Consider the following 24,126-nt stretch of genomic DNA (forward strand, 5'->3'; position numbering starts at 1 on the left):
TAATTCTCATTAATAATTTTAAATAAATATATATTTTGAACGTAATTAAAAAATAATTTTCAAAAATTAAAACCAACATAAAAATAAGTAAAAATTCATTCGAAAAAAAAAATTCGAAAAATTGAGGTAAAAGTGCAAATGACGAAAAACATGCCACGTAAGACTGTCACGTCAGCAACGAGACCAATCATCGTGCGCCGTGTGGCAGACACGCAGATACGCATCGACACAGAAAGCCATGTGGGGCAATCCGCGTTCTAAATGATTTGATGGTCCGGGTTCACTCCCGCATGCATGAACAACCTATATTCGTTTCCTCTTCAGACGCGATCGGACAATCCTGATTGCATCCGATCGTGCGGTCTAAATTTATTCTCTATATAAGATTGATCCAATGGCTAGGAATGAGACATGTTTTCTTAAACGGACGACCCGGATTCAATGAAGATGAGTATTTAAACTCATATTGGCACAAAAAACTAGAGGGGAAGCTGGAAACCAAGGGGCGGAGCTAAGCCGAGCCATCACACCCGCAACCCAAAACCCCTCCGGTGAGCTTGAATCCCCTTCCCGTTTCCTTTCATTTTCAATCATTAGATTCTTGACTCTTTTCTGATGTAGGAAGACCGGAAAAAAAAACCCCTATCCGCAAGTGAGGAACGGCGGCGCCATCGCACCCAAAAAACACCCTGCCGGTAATGTTTTGATTTTTTTTTTCGGCCAACAAAGGCCAACTAACCTCGAGTTTTTGCAGGTTTTCGCATGAGACATGCCGAAACCGGCCAGATCGAAAGGAAGCACCGTCATAGACGGCGAAGCCAGCTTCGGAGCATTGTAGTGTCGCCATGCCGAAACCCTAAACCGGCTCGAAAAAATTTTAAAACCCTTATTTTTTGTCATTTTGAGTATTTTGATATATGTAACACGTGTTTATGTTTTTACAGAAAAACTCAAGAAATCCAAAAACTGTTGAGAAGTGCAGTAGAAAAGATAGTGTTTCGAACACCAACCTAGAGTAAGAATCCCTCAACCTTTCTCCCATTAGAATTAATTAAAATTTAAATAATATTAAACAGTAAAATTTGTGAACATTTACAACTTTTTATTAATTAAATACAGGTCAGTGATGGAACCGATAACTGGTCAGTGTATAGTTTATCTGTGTTGCCTATTTATTTCTATATTGCCTTAATTGTTTACTATTACATCGTATGCTTTAATTTATTAATTTTAATTGTCTTCTCGTTTATTAGTTTACTTAACTGTTTTATCCCTATCTATTGATTGCTTTGAAATAAATGTTATGACTCTGTTTTTCTTAGCTATTAAAGTATCAAATTATATTGTTTGTTTAATTGTTGTTCTATTGTTCTGCAATTATGAAATAAGATTATCATATGTAATTGATAGTTGATTGATGATGTGGATATGTATATGGAAGATTTACCTAGTGTCATAAAAAATGGTGTACGAACCTAGTACATAAGACAAACCCTATCATGGACATTATCTCAGTCGAATGGGGTTAAAAAGTCTCATACCGGAAAGGATTAAAAAGTACTTGTTTACTCTCATATCGGATGAAGTATTGAGGTAGTAATATGTTTGACGCCTATTACCGGATGAGACATGAGGACGGCCAGTTAAGTAATATATTAGATATTACGTCTACGTATAGTGGGAACTCTTATGAATCTCTAGGTATACCGGTAAGTAAGTAAAAATGTAATGTTTAATTATTGTTGTTTTCTTAATATTTTTAATGGATTGTTATCTTGATTCTTCCCTTTATAAGTCGTATTTGGTAATCTAAAAAGTGAATATAAAATTAACTTTTTTAACAAAATTAAATAAATTGACTTAAAAAAGAAAATAACTCTATTGATTATTTTGCGATTTTTACCAATATTTGATTTTGCATATCGGTTATAAAGTGTTGATATTTTTACTAGATTAGTATAGTTTATCCTCCTTATTTAATAATTTTGCATTAGAACGACCAAGATTTAGATGCAGAACAGTAAAAAAATAAGCGATTAAAGGGTGACTTCCGTTTTCTACCAATTACGTTGCGGAGATTAAGTCTATAGGTTTTTAGTTATATATTTTTTTATTATTTTAATTTTTTTTAAAGAATATTTCCGTAATTTTATAGAGTATTTTGATTAAACTGTACAAAAAAATATAAATCATAAATATTTAATTACTTTCGCTAACATCTTATTAATTCAGTATTATGATTCAATTAAATTTTTGGGGCGTTACACACTTCATTGATATGTACACACACACACACATATATATACATATAATAATTCTTATAGCTCTCTCGTTTGAGTAAATGAATTTCCTTTTCTTACATGTGATTCTTTTCAGAAAATAAATAAATACAGAAGATAAAACTTGCGTATCTTTCACGGCACCAAACGTGGGATAAATAAGCTGTGGAGCCCTAGAAGCAGTAGCCATCCAGCCGCCTCTCGACTGTGTTAATAATTTTAATGGACATTTATTATAACTAGATCTCGTATTTATAGATTACATACTGTATTACCGACACACACACACACACACATATATATATATATATCGTCAGCGAGATTGGAGCATCGTTGTACCCATAATGGACAAGTATTCAACAGTAGTATTTTCTGGTTCAACTTCGTCATCGAACGTGGTGATGAACAGCTTTAATGAATTTAAAGTTACGAGATCAACTGGAAATGGGTTTTTGGGTCTGGATCATGATCGTCAAGATTTGATGATCAACAGTGTCTATGGTGATGATCGGATCAAGATCCATGGTGGGTCTGCAACTAATTATAACAGTTGTAGTACTGAAGGCAAAGCTGAAGGAAAGAAGAAGGAAGAAGATAAGAAGATGAAGAAGCAAAGATATGCGTTTCAGACAAGAAGTCGAGTTGATATTCTTGATGATGGATACAGATGGAGAAAATACGGCCAAAAACCTGTCAAGAACAACAAATACCCAAGGTATATATACATATATATGTACATGTATAGATATACTTATTATAGTACTGTTTTATTTTTAATTTTTGGTTTATTGAAGATAATACATATAGAGATACATATATGTGTGTGTATATATATATGCGTTCTCAATTATAGAGATATTGGCCAAAAATCTTTTTACTTCCTTGCTTAATCAAAATTTCATTTTCATTTCATCCATTCATAATTGCTCTCACTTTCAAAATTTTATGATTTTCTTCATATTTACATATATGTATACATACATGTATGATAAAAACATAATTTTTCATCCAAAAACCTCAAACTAGGAGGAGCTTAAACATGAAAAGTGTACTCTAATAATAAGTTAATAAACTATATCATGAAAAATATTGAAATTTGATAATTAAATTAATAATTCTATAAGAATTAAAGCCAACAGGATGTTAGAATTATCTTAATACTATCGTTGAAAGAGAATTTCTTTTTGCTTGTCTAATCACTAAACATATCTTAACTCGAATTATTATCACTTTTACTTCTAATGTAGTATGTAAAAAAGATGTTAGCTTAAAAGAAAGAAATTGATTTATGTAATTTATATATAAATTATTTTATAATTAAACTATTTTTTAAATAAATAGTTAATAATTTTCTATTTTCTATGTTATTTTGATTATGTATGTATTATTTAATTAATGAAAATATATAAATTTTTATGAAAGAAATAACTTATATGAAAGTAAATTATATCAACTATCCATATATATATATATATTAACTAGTTAAATGCGATAGAATATATATATATAAATGTGATAATACCTAGTTAATATACACACGAAAAAATATATCTATATAGTGGGTAAGCTTGTTTGACCATGTACTACTATTATTATTATTATTATTATTATTTGAAGAAATAATAAAGAGTTAACTATAATAAAGTTGATTGAATTTTCACTGGTTAATTTGTAGAAGCTACTACCGGTGTACTCATAAAGGTTGCAATGTGAAAAAGCAAATTCAGCGGCTGACTAAAGATGAAGGAATTGTGGTGACAACTTATGAAGGCATTCATTCACATCAAATCCAGAACTCCACCGACAACTTTGAACATATCTTGACCCAAATGCAAATTTATACTTCCTTTTCATGAAACCCCTTTAAATTATTTCTCCTCATTATATTTACCAATATATATATACACACATACATATACATACATATACATACATACAGACACAGAGTATTTACTCTGTAAATTAGATATTAAATCCTGATAACCGAAGCATGCATACGCCACTATCCAAACATTGGATATGATTTTATTTCATTTCATTTCATTTCATTTTTTTATATATGGTTTATGTCAAGGTTTCATCTTTTATGCATTCTGCAATCATATGTGTGCTTGTTTATTACATAAATCCTTTACATAAAACTTTTTTTTTTTCATGAGATAAGTACCAAAGATTAATGAACCTAATATAGGTTTTCTAATTATTTCTATTTATTAAGTTGGTAGTTTAATAAGTTAGTCATAAATCAGATTAATTTTGGTATCTAAATTTGAGAATTGAATCGATCAAAATTTTGATTTATGTATTTCTCAATATGATAAAAAGACAAATATCATTCTTACATAAATAGAGGAAAGGAGAGTAGGAGGAATAGGATGACTTGTAAGCCGACCACTATTTATTGGAAGAGAGTGTATCTATCTTCGAAAAATAAAGTGCACGACATAATTTAAGAATTTAGAGATTTGAGGAGACTTTTTTATATATATTTTGAATTATCTCAAATGATCTAAAATAAAATAATTATTATCTCATATGACACGCGATATTTAATATTAAAAAAAATATAATAAAATAATATGATATATCAACTTTACTAATACTTAAAATAAATATTAGTGATGTTAAATGTCAAATTACAGAAATTAAAGTGATACAAAGTCGAGATAATAACCAAATAAAAAAAATAAATAAAACGTATACAAAAAATGCATGTAAGTCAGAAATTTTTAATGTTAATGATTACTTGTTTTGTTTTGTTTTTCCATTTAATGAGCCATTCTAACTTGGTGTGTAAATAGCGATCTCATTTACCCATCATTTCATCCTCACCTCCCACTCCTCTCTTGCTCTTATTCTCAACTTTTTCCTCCTCTCTAGTTTTTTTTTTTTTTTTTTTTTTTAAGTTTTCTCTAAAGAGTTTTAATTTGAGTTAAAGGTGTAATACAATGGTCCTTTTACTTAAGGACAATATGCTAAGACACTCTTTTTACATTAGTTGAAGTCATTTATAGAGTATATATCAATGGTAGATATAATAATATACTTACCCCCCTCCACCCTACCTTACTATATATGTACGATTCATCAAATTTTATTCTTATTTTTAATTCTACTCTAATTCATTAAATTTCAACTAATAAATATTGAGTAATCTAAAATAATCTTCTAAATTATATTTTGTTTTCGTTTAACACTTAAAAAGGTTCATTAACTAAGTTTTAATTATTTATTTAAATATTTTATAAAGCTTTTAAGATTAAAAAACAAGTAAACTAAATAATCTTTTACTCACGGTCGAGTACGAAATATTTATTTTTTCACGAGCAAGAGCAAGGGTGAGGATAGACACCCACTCTCCATACCTACTTCCAGTATGTATTATATTTAGAGAGCAACCTAGTACACACTTCAATCTTCGTGAGATGATAATAATGAATATTGCTATAAAGAAAGTTACTTTTCAAATCCAACTACCGAACCCAATTTCATTCCACCGAGTACAAAAGTTCCAGAACAAAAAAAAGACCGACTTTATTTTACTCTCCTGAGCACCTCCGGAGTTTTAGTTAAAAGTATCTAAAGAAGAATAGTTTTATCATGAACCATGAAGAAAAAATTGAATGTGAAAAAGTTGGCAAGAGATGAGAGAAAGATCATGAATATTTTAGATACTATTTAAAATCAATTCTCTTCTAATATAACAAATGTTTTGAAAGCATTTCAACAAAAGTGTCATACCGAAGAAACTGGTTCGGAAACATATGCTTACACTTCTAGTACAACGTGGTAGAAGGAATATCCTTTCTGGATCAGGTCTTTGATCACAAATATTTGCACGAGACCCAGAATAAAGTTAGCAGCGTGAAAAGCTCTTATGCTCTAGAGAATTTGGGAAAATGCATTTTGAATTGCTTCCCGCGGATGTTTACGAGTTTGAATGAACTTCAACTAAAGGTGAGAAAAAGATATTTTTATACCTTTTATGGAAGATTATTCAAACTATATATATGTTTATAATTTGAAAATTAAAAGTGATATTTTTGGGAGAAAGTTGAGAAGTTTGGAAGTGATAAGAGGTAGAGGATATGATTCTTATGGTTTGAATAACTTCATTCAATCTTTGGGTGTTATTTATGAAACTGCAATCTCTTATTTTCCTTCATCTAAGACTAAATAAAAAACTACAATTTTTCAAAAGTAGAATTTTAGTTAATTTATATGATGTCATGATTAGTTGTTCCAGTGCTCCCAAAGACTTGTAAGTTAAAGAGCTACTTATTATTAACTATATCCTCAATGCTAGCGTTTTACGAACCTTGGAAGAATCACAAACTTAAACTTATAAAATCTTATATCTGGAGGTTGACTTATCTTTTTTAATATCTGCTGACCCTGAAAGGCCCAAACTTCCTCTGCATGTACTTTTTCAGGTTATGCGTTCACAAGGAAAGGAAAGCTTACAGATTCCTAGACTTTAAAACACAATGTTGTCATTGAAATTTTGGATGTTATCTTCTGTGAAGATACGTTTCCATTCATGTGCTACCCAAATACTTACAGGAAATAGACCGTGTCAGACCTTTAGCTCAGTTGGCCTAGTTCCTAACTCTAATCCTTCCGGTGCAGTATCACAAAACACTAGAGCAAGCATGGCAGTCGGTCTAACTTGTTAATGAATTATGTTATTGTAATGTCATAATACTGAAATTCAATCTTTTGTCAACATTATTTTGTACCGCTGCCAAATATTACTTAAAGGTGGGAATATATATGAAAAACGAGGAACATTTTACCAAATTATTGTTTAATTCTTTTTGAACAAGAATCAGATATGATGTCTAGAAAACATTGAAAAAAATCCGAATTTGAAACAGATCCAAGTAGGAATCCCACTAGCATATACCATCCATGTAATTTACCAACAATTCCTGAACCATGCCCCTATCTGGCATTCTCCCTGCGGCACCATATATCGGTGCTAGGCCTCCTTTTATCGGCCCTGGATTTTGTTTTACCTGAAACAGGAAGAAATAGAAAGATAAGATTATACAGTAGTGAATATAAGTGGATCATGTTGAGGACAGATGCACAGGCACCAACCGCCATGCTAATTACTGGGGCCCTTTAGTAAGGTATCATAGACTCAAAACACTCCACAGACTCACAGGATACTGGATCTGCTAAATGGAAAAAAGATCACTTCAAATTAACAACTTACAGTTTGTACAGATTCCCTCAGATCCTGGAGGAAGTCCTCAACAACTGGTACATGTTGAAGAGTAATGCAAATATGAATGCTGAGAATAGAGCACAAGGGAAAAGAATCAGTCACTGAAGAAGCATAAACCAAACCCCAACACAATAAATTATTAATTTCTTCCTAACCATCACCCAATTTTGTAAAAACCGCATGAGAAGGGTAATAAAATGGGAGATCAAGCACAAGGGGATGGGTATAATCATCCCATAGAATATCAAATTTCTTTGAACTACAGAGGCTACCTATTGGGTCTCTGTAGTGCATTCATATGCCAGCCTTTGGAGGACATGATATCGTTCACTTCAAAGATGTCCACAACATTAGACCCAAATGCCACAATTGTCATATCTGGTCTTCCAATGATAAATAACTCAGGTATCTCCTTGATTCTGCAGACATTAACTTGTCAATCAGAAGTAAATGATCTGGGATTAGAGAGAGAAGAATTGGATAATTTAAACAAGCAAATACCCTTCTTGTATTCTCCTTGATAATTCCATTATCTTTTTAGTGTTAACTAAGTAGCCTGCAGGTTGTAATGGGACAATAATCAGTCCAAGAACTGGAAACTTGATAAAATATCAGGACAAACAACATAATAAATTAAAATGTTTCGTAGTTTCAATTGTTGTTGTTTGGTAAGAATACTGCTTCACCTTCTTCACCCAGAGACATCATTGCTGCCCAGGCCCCAGCAATCAGACCCCCTGGCCGGCTTCCAGCTATGGTAGGAGACACATACAAGCCCCCTGTCCATTCAGTAACTGCACCATGAAATAATATTTTTAATCTCAAATATCAAACAAACTAACTTAAAAAAAACAAACAAACAAAGAAACTTCCATGGTACAATGATCTTTCCAGATGAAAGCCTGAAGTTAGTGACCGAAAAATGGTATACGTTGGATAAATCATTTAACAATTGCAATCAATCAGCCCTAACACTTCCAATTTTTATCTGGCAGCCCTTTGTGCTCCCAGACAAATGCTAAGCTACCAATCTGTTGCTCAAATGATACGAGTATCCATAATTATATGACAATAAGAGATGCACAGAAAAAATAAAAATTGATTTAGCTTTGGCGCTCAAATAAATTCCTTTATATAATAACTATTATGCAAAATAGCACCAGTGAAAATGCTGCTAAATCCAAATAATTCTGCAATAGGTGAAAAGACAGCCCTCCACTGAGAAAAATAAAGAATGAGAGCAGATTACAGTTTCTTCTCTTCCATTTTCTTTTGTATCTTCTTAATGATAGAGTATCCTTACCAGCAACAAATTGATACTGTTTGAAAATTGGTTGCCAAGCAAACAGGTAGCAGCGAGTCAATCCAGAAAACATGACAAGACAAGCATATTAGCAAGAATTTGACGCAGAAGCAATAAAGAAAACAGTGACGATAAATTCAGGACATAAAACTGCAATTGGAAGAACATATTTAATATCAACACCATAACTCTAACAGTCTGTTCTCTAGTAACTAGATTCTAAAGAAGCAATAAACAATTTACATAATATATACCACAATCTAAACTCCAGCGCCACTAAAATCAGCACAGATATGATAAATCGATATACCAAGGCATCCATTTCCGACTGTCTATTTAAATTATAAGCATTCACAAGTAGCCTTCTTAATGGTTAATCTATGGAATATATGCAAGTTTCAACATCAGATATGTCAAAATGAAAAATTGTCCTAATAATTGCACCCAGAAGGATGTTACTAATTATCCTCCAAGTCAATTGCAAAAGATTTAATGAAATTAAGTATTATAATAATATAATTTCAAAATATAATGTGGAAACATAATTTCAACGTTTTACCAGAAGACATTGAATATTAATGAAATTCATGACTTAGACTTGTGCAATAACACTGAGATTAAGAATAGATCACTATAATGAGATTCATTATCTACAAACATAATTTATACATTTTATCAATGCAGCGAACACCAATTACTGTAAATAGATTAGCACATGGTCATCTTCAAAATGGAGACTTTGATCTGATTAAATACTATTGTAGTTGACAGTATGAAAGTTACAATAAGTACTCGTTACAATGACATATTTACTGTGTTTACTCGTCTCTTCGACTCTTACATGGAGTTTTATTGTGGCAACATTTGGTACCATTAAAATTATACTATTTGATACTACAGAAGTGCTCAAACCTATCTTTGTTGTCAAATTTTTGCTGTTTGAACAAAGAAAAAAAATCACTAAAACGGCACAGGATACTAAAACTTAAGGAAAGGAGTTTTTCTTTGTTTTTAGGGAGACTAATTGGTTCTAGAACTTTTTACAAACTCAAAATTTTCATAAGTCATAATCAAACTACCCTTTACCCTTATTATTAGACATGGTTAATAAGATTCTTGATATGGTCAAATTATTGAGAGATCCTTCTTTTCTCCAGATAATTATGGGAGTCAAAACTTTTTTTGCTTCAAAGGCTTTTTCCAAGCCTTTCACTTAGAAGGTTTTTTTAACCTAAAAAATACTGTCTTGGTCAACAAGAAACGAGAATATTTCAACTAATTTCATATAATTAGTTAAATTTAACCTTTAGTTATTACGGGAATCAAATTAGAATATTTTCTAAAGAAATCATTAAAATAGGGGAAAAAAAAGTAGGGTATGATTCAATTATTACCAATTGTGGCAATTGCATCTAATATATGATCAATCATTACCAATTCTGATGTTTGTATGGTTTTCGATATATTACGTAAAACCCTATCTTTTAAATATGTTGATATATAAATAGTTAGATTTAATATTATACTTTGTTTAATTTAGTAACATTAACAGTTCAATAATTTGTCAAAATTTAATTATTAATCAAATTAAAGACTAATTGGTAATCATAGAATTGTTAGTAAAAACTAACTTTTCAGGCCTCCTATAAGCACATTGGCTTATACATATGTTAAAATATATATCATACTAATTTTTATTAAACTAAAGCTATAGTATCCGTTGACTACTGCCAATAGGAGACATATTAGTTCTAAAATTTACCACTTATTTTGGTAATTGCAAGTACTATAATTTATAAATACCATTATATTATCCATAACATATTATGAGTACTGATATTTTTCATTATAATTTTTATATGGAATATCTAAGTATAATTTTTGTAAAAAAGTTATATAACACATGAAACTCATCCATTTCCAAAAAAAAAAAATACACAAACACGCACAACACGCATCTAATGGACATATTAATAATTTATTTAAATGTATCAGGTTCTGATATCCTAATAGTACCATTAATCTTTACAATAATTTATTTAAAGGAAAAAATGAATAAAGTTAATTACTAATAGTAATCACCAAACTAAAAATTTTAATTACTATCTAGGAGATACATTTTTTAGAGGAAATTTACATATTTATTATATAATAGATAAATATATGATAAAAGATAAAGTAACTATAAATATCTAGAAACCTATTTATATGTGAAATATTTAAATAAAAAGACATAATAAATAACTATTTATATAATATTTAGTAATTTAGAAGATATATATGATATATTAAAAGGATTAATAAATAATAAATAAATATATTTAAACTGAAATTTAAAAATATAAATAACGAACATGTATATTTAAACTTAAATAATTAATAAATACAACTTATAGAAGAAACACAATGTACCTTCCTAATCTCATGATTTCTGTACAGAACTACACTTGTTCCTTTAGGAGCCAACCCATACTTATGCACATCAACTGACACTGAGGTTACTCCTTGGACAGAGAAATCAAAAGGTGGAATTGGGTACCTAAGGAGAACATCAAACCAAACACGGAACCAAATAACGATCAAGCATAAACAGCTTGCAATTTTCAGGTTATTGAACAGATCTCAAGACAATGTTCTAAAAGCCAACACTCAGAGAAACTTTGTCTCAATCAAAAGACAAATACATAATGAACCATGTAACAGTGTATTTGATTCAAGGGTGAGAAATAGAAAGATTTTCAATTAAGCATATTACAGAATTTGAATAATTGATTGACACACACTAAAAGGAAACAATAGTCTAAATAGCCTAATGGATGGACAAGTTTACGAACAGGAGATAATTCTAATGCCATGTGATAAACAAGAGACTGTTATAGCTGCATACCATACTGAAAACAATAATGAAAAAGTGGCACATTTATCAACAGCATTACATAAAATAGAGCTGACATAAAAATTAAGGAAAGACATACCCAAGTTTACGAGCAAATGGTAACACAAATCCACCAAGACACAGGTCAACATGGAGACATATTCCATAGCCAAGAGCCAATTCACCTAGCTCCTATAAGATAAGTTGGTAAATTTTATCAACCATGAGCCAAAGAAAAAGTAATGGTAGAAAAAATTGACACGTACACTTCTCGCCCATTATTGGGGAATAAAATCACATACCTTAATAGGGTCAATGATGCCATGAGGGAACCCAGGTGCAGATCCAACAATCTGTACCATGAAATTTAGGTCAGGCCAACTTATCTGATACACATGCAAGGAAATGTTTTCCTTTCTGACCAGTGAGACAAATTCAAAGAAAGGTGAGAGGATTAGGCGGACTCACAAGCCACCATAGAAAAGTTTAGTAAAACAGAACACAGAAATAATGATAATGATCTTACAGTACATACCATGATAGTGTTTTTACTAATGTGTCGTTTTATTGCTTGTACATCTGCTTGAAATTCTTTATTAACAGGACATCGCCACAGCTTGATATTAAAATATTGTGCAGCCTTATCATATGCCGAATGAGCAGATTCAGGTATGATCCTATAGTTGACAATAAAATCATTCACATCAATATTCTCAATAAACAAAGAAAATATGAAAGTAATAGGATATCAACATACATTTCAGGCCTTGTAATTCCCTTCTTATTTTTCATATAATCTCGGGATGTCTTTACAGCCAATAATATACTTTCAGTTCCTCCTGAGGTCATGTTTCCACATATTTGTCCTCCAGAAGCCTTGTCTTTACTGCCGAGTAGAGCGGCTGTCATTGCAACCACTTCTGCCTCAAATCGAGCAACACTCTGGAATACATCCATATGCAATGGATTGGTATGTGCAAACCTGAAATAAAAAATGCAGAAAGACCAATTAAAGATTTAGAAATGGAACAGAAGAGATTGTAGAAGTAGGCATATCCTGATCTTATCAAAGCTAATAAGTTACCAACATACTGACAATGTGAAATACCGTAGTGGATAAGAGAAAAGCCCTTTAACTTCTTTTTCTTCTATCAGAAAAAAGAACCATAAATTTTCATGGGAAACAAAAAACCATAGAATCGAGTACCGTGATGGTATCAATATTATGGTCCTGACAAAATGAAGTACCTTCTTAAGCATTATCTGAAAACACAGGATCCTTCTCATACAAAAAAGACAATAAATGCAGGTCTAAAGTTACAAATAAAATTGGTGCAGGTTCAAAATTTGTGTAGATTGAAAATTCAAATGAGGTCACACTGCTTAAATGCCCATCTGGAACTTCAATTAGAATGTTTGTTGTACCTAGCCAGAGCATGGATTTAATGGCAACTACACAGCGAAGCACAAAACCAATATCTGGTAACGAGGACTGGGCTATACCATAAATAATCAACAAGAACCTATCAATATGCCACAGTAGCATCAGCTACCATAGAACGTCAAACATGTCAGATACAGCCTAAGTAGTGCAATTTATCAAAACCATTCACATTTGCATTCATATTCACATATTTTAACTTGTACCCTCCAAGCTCAGTAACTATTGATAAACATAACATTATCACGAGCCTACAGAGATTTTTTTCCCTGAAAAAACAAGAAAAATGTAGGGAAAGAAGGATGACAGTATAAAACAAGTAAGCTTGTTTCCAAAAGAATCCTTTATTGAAATGCACTTTTAGACCAATTATGTTGCGAAGGCATAAGCACAATCAATAGTAATAACTAACAGAAAGCTTCACCATATCGTAGAATATAGATTTAATGAGCAACATCTTACTAACATTGAGCATGCCTCATTTATCAAAGAAAAATGTCCTTCATATTCACTTCCTCCAATGTAGCTGCAAGATGGCGAAAAAGAAGATCAGGATCTACTAAGCCCAAACATATAAGAATCAAATGTTCAATAATCAATCCTCCAGCATACAAATAGTACTGCCGTGCAAATAGATATAACATACACTGTACCAGAACATTTTCCTTGCCAAGTACTATCTTTCCTTTTTTCATCTTTCATATTCTCTATAACATCTACTCCTAAACCTGATACTGGCAACTCTGTCCTCCAACCATCTCTCTTAGATTTACTGCCAGACTGCAACTTATCAACAACCTGTAGGTATGTGAGTGCGGAAAACTTGCCACTTAGTGCTTTTGCTATGTCCAATGACAAAATGATATAATTTACATTTACTTAGGATATACCATGAAAAGGTCATAGGTACAGATAAGAAGTAAAGCAATATGATTTCATTATCCATAATTTTTTTTTTTAATTTTTACTTTCTAAATTATAATTTTTTCCTCATGAAATCATGCTTGGGAGTAGTAAACATTCTGAACTCAAATCTAAATAACAACAGTTCTATAAAAAGTATTTAAATTTTTTTTTTAAACTCATGATGTTTTCACTGTCATTTTCCTAAAATTTATTTTTTTCAAGGATAAACTATAATTTTAGTCATGAACTACTTGCTATATTACAATTAAGTCTTAAAAGTTTTTTTGTTACAATTTGATCCTTAAATTCATAAAATTGTTTTGGTTTTTGATATTCTTATACATATGTGAGATTTTGATAGAAAATAACAAACAGTTCTTTTTGTTTTGTCCATATTTTGTTCTTAAATAGAGTTTGGAAGTTAGAACAAATAAACATTAATCTTAATAAAAGTAATCAATCTATCTTATTTAAGCAATACGGATGATGATAACAGAAGATAATGTATGCAATAACTATTTTTTATCTTTTTAATTCTTAGTTCTAAATAAAAACATTATACTTTTTAAGCCATTTTTTACATTATTTAGGAAGAATTTTTCCTATTCCTATTAAAAAAATTCAGTAAAAAATCACATTTAAAAGAATTTTGCAAGTGAAGGAATTGACAAGATTTTAGGACTAAATTGCAATATAGTCTACAATTCAGCCACTGATTTTATAATTTGTCCTATTTTCAACTACTACGTATGCTTGGATATACAAACATATATAGATTTAGGAAACGAAAAACTACAAGACGTATTTTCCCCTACGCAACTGAGCCTAAACTTCAAAACTAGGTATTAAACTTAGCCGTTCAAGTGACTGAAGAAGAACCCAACTAAACACAAAAAGTGAGCGTTAACTGTCGCTCGGTCCCAATTTAATAGTTTGGTGGTGCAGGCTGACTCTGTTCATCAATTAGGAAATAACTTCGTACTCCGACTCCATTTACCTGGAGAATGGAGGTTCAAGTGGCAAGACTGTGTGCCCTCATAAAATGGACAATGACACGAATAAATGCATCAAATGCTTCCTTTCATTTCGTTCATTTACACTAATGGATACGACGATATTATGAGGGCAGAAATCACGAAAACCGGAATAAGAGATATGCGTAAATGTATATATCAACTGAAGAAATTAATCTGACCTTCTGCTTCTCAGCATCGATGTAACTCTTAACACCGGGAACCAACCTGTTTTTTTTTAATCGAAAATTTAAACAAGTAGATGATCAGAATTAAGAAACCATGCCTCGTCATTTAATAAAAAAATTTATCAAAAAAACAAATTAAAAATGCAGCCAGTGATAATAAACACGAATTTTTGGCATTTGGATGCTGATTTACTTGATGAAGGTCATGAAAAGCCCTATGAAAGTCGCTTTAAGTCCTTTCTCGCGAATTACGCCGAGAAACGACTGGATGATGCGTGCGAGAAAGAGAGTGAATAGAGGAGCGAAAAGCAGAGCCAGAGGCTCGAATTCTGCAAGAAACGAATTCGCGGAAGCTCGAAATTGAATCCATAATTCTTTCAATACAGAACAATGAGAATCCATAGCTTCAGTTGTGGAAAGTTTCTTCGTCTTTTGTGTTCCTTGGAGGAGGAAATGCAGAGCGATTTAAACTATGATACCAGCAAAAGCATAGAGATTAGAGAGATTTCGGCGTTTTGGTGTTGCGTGCAAGTTACAACGATGCCCCTCAAATAATATGTTGGGAGTAGCATATCCGGTTTTCGAGAGGACCCCCCAATTAACCCGGTTTCAACATCCCAATCCGTTGGGACCTTTCTCTTTAAAATAGATGTTGTGGTGTTTTTATAGCATCTCGGATTTTGGTAGGGAAAACAGTTAATCCGGTTTCACCGTCGAAACCCGATCATTAATACTACTATGATCGAATCGCAAAAATATTTTATTTATAAATTTATTATTTTATAAATATATTATAAATTAATAACATTACTTAGTTATTAATATATAGACGAAGATGCAATAATTTCTCTTAGTTTATGTTTAATTAATTAAAAAACAAATATTAACTTCGATGTATATAAAATTTAATGTCGAATTAAACAATTCATTCATGCACAAAATGAGTATCACATAAAATAAGTATAATATATAAATATATTTGGAACTAGAAATTCATATATAGCTAGCTGATAGACTCATTATTGGTTCTATATTTTACTCAAATAAAACTCTATAAAATAATTTATATATTTAACGATATAAACTAATTTATGTACCATAATGGTTATTTTTTTTTTTTTTTAAAAAAAAAGAAAATCATTAATAGATTTAGTTACTTTATATAAAATATTATATTGAATATTTTCAACAAACTATATTTAATAAAAAAATATGGGCCAGTACTAATTTTTAATTTAATTTATGGTCACATTTAATTTCCAGTCTAATTCCTAGTTCTATGTATCCCTGTTAATAAATTTAAAAGAATTTTTGTTTATTTTCATTTATTTTTATTAGATTATTATTATTATTATTATTATATTTTCTTTGAATTTATATAATAACTCTTTTATTCTTTTTAAATAATATTTCTTTTATCATAATAATTAAAAATATAAACTTGCAATAAATATATTTTTGAGCTCGTAAATAACAGACTTGACTCATTATTAGAAAAGATCACAATCAATTATTTATTTTAACCACGTCCTTTCTTATATAATAAATCAATCAAAATGAATTAAAATGAAAAGAAATTCGAACCGTTAAAAAAATAATAATTTATTTTTTTAAATATATATATATATATATGCCTCTGAGGAACTTCAAAATTCCTCATTAAATAAACAAAAAACAACTATTCATTTAGCAAAAGAAAAGAAAAGAATTATTCAAGTGATATGTTCTAAAAATGAAATAAAAAGAATTTGGCAGTAACCTGTGCACTATCACCATTCGTAAGTTACAAGAAATTTCTTTTGCAGTTTTTGATGATCATCAATGAGAATAAAATAAACTAAAAAAAAAAAAAGCAACTAGTTTCCCATTCTATCCCCCTCCCAATTCAACCCCCAACCCAGCTAAATTCCCTTTGATGATACTAAAATAAAATTCATACAGGCATGAGAAAGAAAATAAATTAGTCTGTTAACTAACATAATTAACTTTGAAGTACAAGAATTCAATGGAATATCATACGGAACTCTGACAGAAAAGAATGATTTATCAGGGAAACGTGAATGAACCTCCAATTTGGTTTGTTCCAGAAGGTGGGTTGATAGCTACCCAGAGAAGAGATATGGTGATTGCAATGAGCCCTGACCAGACAAAAACAATGGTAGGAGTCCTCCCTCTTCTTCCCATTAGCCCTTTAGCAAAAGGGTAGAGATGAGCCAATACCCAGAAACTGAAGAAAACTCCCCCTAACAATCGGCTCCATTGTGGAATGACGCTGTATATTGTGCGACTGAAACCAACTGCTATTGCAATCAGGTTAACCATTATGATTGTGATAGGCGGGATCATCAACGATGTCCACTTCACAAGATAAAGATCAGCAAATTCATCATCCACATCATCACCACCTGATTTCGATGTCAAGGTGAACGAAATTTCAATTCCTGCAATAACTTTCAAAAGCCCCTGAAGCACGGCAGCAAGATGAGCACTAGTTCCTCCAATAAGCCAAAATTGCTCATTTCTCCACCATTCCTCTAACTCAATGCCGGACCATTTAATTTCGAGGACAGCTAGCAGACACAGAGTCACAGTAATTACCAGAAGGTATGTAAGGAAAGTAACATTAAGGGACTGGACAATGAACTGGCCGGAGAACAGAGACAGCGCAGGGAGGAAGCAGTAGACAATCAGGAATATGGAGGTGAAAGGGTAGATGCCGACATTGAGATAGGCAATCCTCTGCAGAAGCTTCATTCTTGAGCTGGCAAGTAAAGCATTGTTCCGAGAGAAGAAAATTTCAACAGAACCCGTAGCCCACCGGAGGACTTGATGAAGCCTATCAGTTAGATTGATAGGTGCAGTCCCTCGGAAAGCATCGCGCTTGGTCACACAGTAAACTGATTTCCATCCTCTATTGTGCATCCTGTACCCAGTGACCACATCTTCGGTTACAGACCCATAAATCCACCCAACACGCTGTCCCCACTCAGTCTTATCCTCGTACCAGCAAGAGATTACACTGATTGCCTCTGCAACAGTTGATGCATCAAGAAGTTCACGAGGAATGGTCAGAGCACCAGGTGGGCGACCGTTCTTTACAGCTGGATGATCTGCCAGTGGACGACCTTGGAACTCTGCTACTGGAATTGAATCAATAAGAAATGTTGAGTTTCCAAACCTCTTGGGAAGCAAGGAGAGGTTCATCTCTTCATCATCAGAATCACCCATTCTTAGGGCTCGATTCTCCTCGGGTGTAGTTGCAACAGAAGAATGCTTCTTCTGCCGGCCAAAGCAGCAGCTGCAGCAACCAGGGTGGTGTTCTTTTGATCGCGGTGGGTCAAAACCATAGAGGGAAATCCTTCTGAAAAGGCACCCAGTTCCAACATAAACTGGGCCCATAAGCCCATCAAGGGCTCTCATATTCACATCAAAGAAAACAGTATTGTGATTAGCATATCGATCAGAAGGGTCAATACCTTCAAATCGCTGTGGGAACTGAACATAACAAATACGATCACCTCCTCGATCCATCATGAAGCACATGCCTTCTCTCATTGCTTGAGAATTGTAAATATAGTGGTCACAGTCAAGGTTGAGTATGAAAGGGCCATTGGACATAATAGCAGAAGCTCGAACTAGGGCATTCATGGCTCCTGCCTTCTTGTTATGATCATAGCCAGGGCGCTTCTCACGAGAAACATAGACGAGAAGTGGGAGACGAATATCAACATCAGTAAGGTCAAGGAACCCATCAGCAGCCCCATGTAATGGGTCATCACTAGGAGGCTTCAACATCACCTGCATCATTGAATATTAAGAATAATATTGTAAAACCTCAGACAATCCTTATGGCCTGTTTTCCCGGATTGGAACAGCAACAACAATAACAACAGCAAAACAATCATTGAAAAGAGATCCAGACCAGCCTACTCATTTGACAATCTTTTGGGTTAGAGATAGCATAGCCATAGATGAAAACTAAGACTATATGATCAAATAAATACCTGTATTATACCAGCATGATCACCTCGAGAGTGCTCAGCTGCAGGATTCAACCAAGTCCCAGGCCAATGAGTACCATCAGCCATCCATGTAGCTTTAGGAATCTTCCCACTCTCGACGGGTTCATCATCCCTGTTCTGTCTTTGAAGTTTCATGGCCTTGATTTCTTCTCGGGCATGATAAGCATCAGATCGGCGCCGGATGGAATCAGGTAAACCATTAATCCGAACCTTGAATTCATCATACTCACGCTTCACACGTCTGCGATCTTTGACAAAATCTGGTTTGACCTTGTTCTTGTAAGGATCCCTCTTCAAATTGAAGTAGGATTCTGGATTCCTTGGCTCAATATTGTGTTTACGGCAGAATGGCACCCATATATTAGCAAAGCTTGCTGCTTCAGCCATGGCTTCAAAGGTTAAAAGGGCACCCCCATCATCAGAAACATAGCAAGCAAGCTTTTCAACAGGATAATCAGCAGCTAAAATTGACAAGATAGTGTTTGCGGTGACAAGCGGTGGCTCTTTCTCTGGATCCGCAGTAGAGACAAAGACATCAATTCCAGGAAGATCAGACTTCCCAGTTGGGTTGTTTGGGTTAGGTGTTTCAAACTTATCCTTCAGGACATTAAGGTCTGTCGCCCGATTAACTGGGCAGAGCTTAGGCAGTTGATCAAGAAGCCATGAAAAAGCAAACCAGATCTCACACACCACAGACATCCCCCAGAGCCAGATTGCGTCGTTATTCTGGTGCTTAACCCTCCATGCCAAAAACAAGGCAAGAACAACTATACGAATGACAATTAAAAGCCTGAAAACACGTGGAAGAAAGAAATTGTCACTTAAGTGTTACAGTTAAAGGAATTGCAAGTAAGTGATGTGCCATCCCCCAGTTCTACTGCTAAATGCAACTGATTGGCATTCAAGGGAGGGATCAACACAGATAAAGAAACCACCAAAATCAAAATGAAGGCCTAAAGCAGGTATAATTCATAAATACATTAATGTCCTAGCTAGCACTATGTTAGAGTCTAGGATGCCATACAAAGATTTTGGAGCTCTTCCTACTTTAGTTGAAAATAACAATGGATTTGAAATAATAATTAGAGGAAGGTTTCTCTACTCATGCTTCCTCTCTTCTTGTGTTGCACAACCTTGGATCCAATAGGAAAAAAAAGAAACACTATTAAAAGAATTTAAGCATTTCTTATCAAAGAATACCCCAGAAGACACATACAAAAGAAAGAAGCCATCATTTAAGTGTTACAGTTAAAGGAATTGTAAGTAAGTGATGTTCCATCCCGTATTTCTATAGGGAGGGATCGATACAAATAAAGAAACCACCAAAATTGAAATGAAGGTCCAAAGCAGGTATAATTCATAAATCAATGTTCTAGCTAGCATTATGTTAGGCTCTAGGATGCAGTCCAGAGACTTTGGAGCTCTTCCTACTTTAGTTGAAAATGACAATGGATTTCAAATAATAATTAGAGGAAGGTTTACTCTACTCGCACCTCCTCTCCTCATGTGTTGTGCAACCTTGGATCCAATAAAAAAAGAAACACTATTGAAAGAATTAAACGTTTCTTATCAAAGAAGAGCCCAAAATACCGTAAATGGCATGGAAATACGTATCAGTACTTAAAGAGTTGAACCAAATAAACCAATCATATTCCACTAAAATTCTTAGCAGCATTTCCTAGTGATCTGAAGTAATTAGCAAAAGAAATTTCAAAAAATAAATAATAAGACATTAAAATTTCATTTTTTTTCTGAAGAATTTTGTGGGGATAAAGTCCATAGTTGATGGGCTTCTCTTGCCTTACTCTTGCCAAGAAAAGAAAACGCAAAAGATGGTGAAATAAATCATTATTGCCATGAGAGCACCAACAAATTATTTGGAAAGAAAAATAATTAAAAAATAAAAAACGAGATAAAAATATCATGCATTGAGCGTAACAAGCAATCCTAGCTATATAACTGCCATCATAAAATCTTTGCATGCATGAGCATGTGCATATAATTAAACTGTTTCCAACACCACCAAATTTTTGTGCCCAATAGGGGATGAAAATAAAACTTTGCAACGTCCATACGGATGCTTGGAATAATATTTCACCATAATATATATTATGGAGAAAAAAATTGTGGTAAACAATCAAGAAGTAAAGAATACCTATATGGACTAAGAACAGCCGCAGGTATCTTCAATTTACGCGTAAGGGGCCTCCATGGTTTGTTCATCAACTCTGTTGGTTCAACACCTTCATCATCTTTGCCATCTCCAAAATTCCCATCCTTCGGCCATATAGCATTCCCATACCCATAAGTCCCTCTAGTTTCAAACAGCCACCGATTGTGATCAAAATCTCCAGTTTGGCTTCTCATAAGCACCGACTTTGTTGACTTCATCAATGACAACCTCCTCTCCATTTTGGACATCCCTGCTGGCGGAGGAAGTGGAAGTGGCCGCGCATTATCTACAGCAATCTCATCCAGATCCGTGTTCTTATATGGCTCCTTACATCCAGGGCAAATTCCACCCCCTGCTTTTACCGCATCAATGTAGCAATCCCGACATATTTTAAAATCACACTCACATGGGAGGATATCCGCACCGCGCTCATCACTCATCACTTTTGCATCACACCCTGGGATGGCACAGGAAGATCCTTTTGCACCGGCCATTTGGGGATGGCTTGCTTCAGACTCAATAACCTTGTCCATGAGATGAGCACGGGTAACACTATTGAACCCGCCTGTGAATAGGGAATTTGACACATATTGCTCTTCAACCTTCTGCGAGATGGATGGGTCCATGGGTTGGTTGTCGGGGGTTGGCGGTATGTGTACTGTGTAGTTCATGAAATCACTACTTCCAAGTTCACTATCAAGATCATCCCTAGAGTAACTGACATAGCGGCCTGAGGAAGTTCTGCGGCCAAATGTCACAGTTGGAGGCAGTGGAGGCTTTTGCGAATCAGGTACATCCGAGCTCACCGATAAAGATGACCGACTCGCTTTGAATGATTTAGAAGCCATTTTTAAAATCTATCAGATGGTAATGATTCCTGAAAATTCAAAATGCAACAAAATTTAGTTTCAACAGAAACTACTGAATGGTTGATCTATAAAGAAATCACCAACTTTTATTATGTACTGATTGAAACCATGGCACAGATCTACAGTGTGACTTTCAATGGAACAGCTGAGAACCAGCCTGAAACAAATTGATATCACTTGCTAGGATTTAGACACCACATTAGAGATAATGCAAAAACATAAAGCAAATTACATGAGATCGGGTCCACTGACTTTCCAGATCACTCAATTTCATAAAGAAAATGATTTCTTAAACAAAAACATCCCAACACTTTACATTGTGCTAAAAACCTAAAACCTCTGAACATTGACACTAGGGCAAATTTGCAATAGATCATTAACATGAAACCCAAGATGGCATCAGTTTTCTCATAGAAACTCACACAAACCCAAGCGCAAAGTAAGATAAGTGGTGACAAGCAAACACCTTTGACTTTACAAAACCTTCAATTCCACATTTTCTTTCGTCCTAAAACATATGAGTTCCAAGAAATTCTTCTTTAATTCTCCTACATTTTCGGAAAAACTACACAAATATGTCTGAAAAAAATTGTCATGTCTCAAAATTTAGATCAAGATCAAACACTAGCAACTTTTATATGCTAAATCTGTAAGTAAAACCCACCAAGCTGCATTAACATATTGGCAAGAAACGAAGAGAAATAGTAGATCTTAAATAAACAAGGGCAACAGCGGGATACACTAAACCTGAGCTCGAGTTCAAACAATGAAAACCCAGATAAAAACACTTCCCCATCAAACAAACGATATTATAAAAGATGCCACCAAATCCTCGTTTTACCTTTATACAACTGAACAAACTAAGCTTCAACCAAGTCCCAAAAACATGAGAAACTGAAGATCCAAGATCTTACCACCCTTTCCCTTCTGATGAACAGAACTAAGAAAGCAGGAGAAACCCAACTCTCAAGAGAAAAAATCGGAACATGTCTTAAAGAAAGAGCAGAGAGGAGAACATCGTGAACTAACACAAAACAAAACAGACAATACCTTTATGTATCTTAGATTTTAGATCCCTATTTCCAATTTTGACAATCCCCTTGGCCAGAAGGAAACAGCATGGAAAACCAGAACAATTCAAACTAATGCAGTGGTCTCCAACTGTCAATTACACGCCGAGAGAGAGAGAGAGCGAGAGAGAGAAGAATAAGAAGATTAAGAGACTTAGTCGTGAGCAAGACTACAAGCACTACTACAACACATCATGATTATTCCAAGTTTTTAAATACAAAACATGCAGCTCCGTATTCGTTTTTTTCGAATTAAAAAATGGATAAAGAGGAAGAAGATGATGATGATGATGAGCAGGTTCTTAGTAGAGGAAAAACGCGTGACTGCAAACAGGGTGTGGATCAAGAGAGTTTATGGGTATTTGTGGGTCGCCGGCTACTACTTACCCAACCAGCTTCTCTTTTTTTTTAAGTTTCTTTTTTCAAAGAAGGCGAAGGGGTTTATGATTAACCGGGGGGTGGGTTTGGACAAGACGGAGAAATTTTTGTTTATTTTATTATTTTAATTAAAAGGGTATAACAGGAATTTCACCAGATTACGTCGAGAAAAGAGAGCTTGTGAAGGAATGTTTCCTTGCTTGTTCATTTTATTAGTAAGTAAATTACTAAAAAATATTTTTTAGTAAATTAATAATAATTTTTTTAGGGTCAATTTAATAAATCAAATATTTAATTGTATTAAATCAAATAAATTAGTATCAAAATATAATATTTATATTTTTAATAAAATTAGAATTCGTGATATTTTAATAAA

The 24,126-nt window shown here is 33.2% G+C and overlaps 3 protein-coding genes across 4 annotated transcripts; 1 reads left to right on the top strand and 2 right to left on the bottom strand.

The window, feature by feature from the left end:
• The first annotated feature begins 2,476 nt into the window (after positions 1–2,476).
• LOC110816025 (putative WRKY transcription factor 75) lies at positions 2,477–4,378 on the top strand. The gene is made up of 2 exons (XM_022044034.2): positions 2,477–2,994; positions 3,955–4,378. The coding sequence occupies exons 1-2, from the start codon at positions 2,624–2,626 to the stop codon at positions 4,133–4,135; spliced, it is 552 nt and encodes a 183-aa protein (XP_021899726.1). The 5' UTR covers positions 2,477–2,623; the 3' UTR covers positions 4,136–4,378.
• Positions 4,379–7,053: 2,675 nt separating this feature from the next.
• On the bottom strand, positions 7,054–15,835 carry DPL1 (dihydrosphingosine phosphate lyase). The gene is made up of 15 exons (XM_088222592.1): positions 15,432–15,835; positions 15,233–15,278; positions 13,778–13,929; positions 13,598–13,657; positions 12,448–12,672; positions 12,226–12,367; positions 11,993–12,043; positions 11,791–11,882; positions 11,228–11,354; positions 8,816–8,831; positions 8,199–8,306; positions 8,014–8,068; positions 7,785–7,931; positions 7,501–7,579; positions 7,054–7,297 (listed from the first exon to the last, which is right to left on the bottom strand). The coding sequence occupies exons 1-15, from the start codon at positions 15,638–15,640 to the stop codon at positions 7,175–7,177; spliced, it is 1,632 nt and encodes a 543-aa protein (XP_088078718.1). The 5' UTR covers positions 15,641–15,835; the 3' UTR covers positions 7,054–7,174.
• A 1,150-nt stretch (positions 15,836–16,985) lies between these two features.
• Positions 16,986–23,800, bottom strand: CSLD2 (cellulose-synthase like D2). 2 transcript variants are annotated; one of them, XM_088222590.1, is made up of 4 exons: positions 23,353–23,800; positions 21,416–22,310; positions 19,243–20,050; positions 16,986–19,036 (listed from the first exon to the last, which is right to left on the bottom strand). In XM_088222590.1, exons 2-4 carry the CDS (start codon positions 22,279–22,281, stop codon positions 17,285–17,287), a joined length of 3,426 nt encoding a protein of 1,141 aa, XP_088078716.1. In that variant the 5' UTR covers positions 22,282–22,310; positions 23,353–23,800; the 3' UTR covers positions 16,986–17,284. The 2 variants fall into 2 exon arrangements, with proteins under 2 accessions (XP_088078716.1, XP_088078717.1); XM_088222591.1 differs by lacking the exon at positions 23,353–23,800 and adding an exon at positions 23,144–23,346.
• Between the last annotated feature and the right edge of the window lie 326 nt (positions 23,801–24,126).

This window comes from Carica papaya, chromosome 6, assembly GCF_054855325.1.
Source record: "Carica papaya isolate Zhongbai chromosome 6, ASM5485532v1, whole genome shotgun sequence".
NCBI classification, from domain to species: Eukaryota; Viridiplantae; Streptophyta; class Magnoliopsida; order Brassicales; family Caricaceae; genus Carica; species Carica papaya.